The 1,782-nt window shown below is 43.8% G+C and overlaps 1 protein-coding gene across 1 annotated transcript; it reads right to left on the minus strand.

Annotated features, from left to right (window-relative positions):
- Positions 1–258: 258 nt before the first annotated feature.
- On the minus strand, positions 259–836 carry LOC118663196 (actin-related protein 2/3 complex subunit 4-like). The gene has a single exon (XM_036322641.1). The coding sequence runs from the start codon at positions 801–803 to the stop codon at positions 297–299; it is 507 nt and encodes a 168-aa protein (XP_036178534.1). The 5' UTR covers positions 804–836; the 3' UTR covers positions 259–296.
- Between the last annotated feature and the right edge of the window lie 946 nt (positions 837–1,782).

Consider the following 1,782-nt stretch of genomic DNA (forward strand, 5'->3'; position numbering starts at 1 on the left):
TTACAGTCTCCTACAAGCACAGAGTTTAAATTTCAAGACACTAAAAAAAAAATCCGTCTGCCCAGGGGACTGAACATCAGAAGCCAGCCTGACCAGGCACGTGAGGCCTTGGGGCAAGTTCACTGCTGCTTTGTCACCAGCTAGCAAGCGCACCACCCCCCCTCCCGCATTTAATGCCCACCCCAACCCAGGTCCCCTCCTCTGCTTCTGCTGTCGCTCTGACAAGTGACTCCAGGGCGCCTTTGCAGAGACACAGGAGATTCTGAGGGGGAAGGCCACGAGATCCAGTCAGATGATTAAAAATTCTTAAGGAACTCCTCAGCTATGATACGGGCACGGGCGTTGACCGACAGCTTCATCTCACTGATCTCTTTGTCAATCTCCTCCATGAAGTGGATCACAAAGTCCACCAACTTGTATTTATACATCTGCTCTGTGTGGAAGTTGGTGATCAGAAAACTGATGTCATAACCCTCCACTGGTTTCCTTCGAAGGATAAAGAAGTTCTCTGCTCGCATCATCATAAAGTGCATGAACTTGTGGCATAAAATCTTCTCAATCTCATCAGCCTGTTTAACAGCAATGCTGACCCGCACAGAGTTGATGGAGCCCTCAATCAGAACCTTTTCCTTCTCATTCCTGCTGACGGTCACAGGTTGTAACAGGAGCTCTTTGCTACTCCTGACTTCAACCTCTGGTTTGTTGTGTCGTTCCACAACCTGGGAGGAGAAATTCTCCAGGCAGAGGGCAGCCTGCAATGTGGCCCTCACGGCACTCAGGTAGGGACGGAGAGTGGCTGTCATCGCGGGGGCTGGCTGGGCCGGGAAGCGGAAGTACGGAAGTCAATCTTTTTATTTTTGGTTACACTATGTAAATCCTTCTCAGATTAAAATCAAATAAACTTTCACCTACAGCTCCTTCTAATTCATTGTGATTTTATTTTGTTTACTTATTTCCTTAGTTGAGGTATCAGACTGTGGTGATCATGAAGGCAGGCTCTGAGTCCATTAGTTGGACTTGAATTTGGATTCTGGTTCCCCTACCAACTAGCTGTGTCATCTTGAACCAGTTGCTTAAACCCTTTGAAATTGATTTTTCAAGTATGAAATGGGGCCAGTACTTACCTCATTAACTTGTTGAAAGAATTTCAGGAGATGATGCATGTAACTTGTCTTGTTCAGTGCCTCGCTGAAGGTTAAATACTAGTATTGTTAAGTGTGTACAATTTTGATTACCATGAGGGCTGAGACCATGTCCTGTTTATCTCTGTATTATAGGCTTCACCAGGAGCATGTCTGAAAATATATTATCAGGGAATATTTGATGAATGAATGAATATATGAAATGGAATTAACAGATTGTGTTTTATAAGTTGTAAAGGTGAATGGGTGCCTGCTTCTGAGAATCCACTTTAAGATGTTTAATTAATTTTTGAAATGACTAGAATTATGTGTGTCTAGAATGCAGAAGAATATCTCCCCTCACTCCAACAAATGAACATTGTGTTTTCATTAGCCATGGCTCACCACTCAGAGCTGTGGGTCTGTTCAGTCACCTCTGACCCCTGACTTCTGATCCTGGCCCCTGCATAAAGGCATTGCCCCACTCCTTTGAGTCTGTCCATAGAGAATATTAAGAACTGGTAGGGCCCTTTAAGGTCATCTGGTTGTCTAGACTCCCAGCATTTATGTTTTAGCTGCCAAACACTTTTTTTTCTAAAGAATGTTATCTTGGAAGGCCAATGTTTAAAAGCAATGAAATATAAAGATGCTATGGTTGAAA

This window comes from Myotis myotis, unplaced genomic scaffold, assembly GCF_014108235.1.
Source record: "Myotis myotis isolate mMyoMyo1 unplaced genomic scaffold, mMyoMyo1.p scaffold_m19_p_9, whole genome shotgun sequence".
Classification (NCBI taxonomy): domain Eukaryota; kingdom Metazoa; phylum Chordata; class Mammalia; order Chiroptera; family Vespertilionidae; genus Myotis; species Myotis myotis.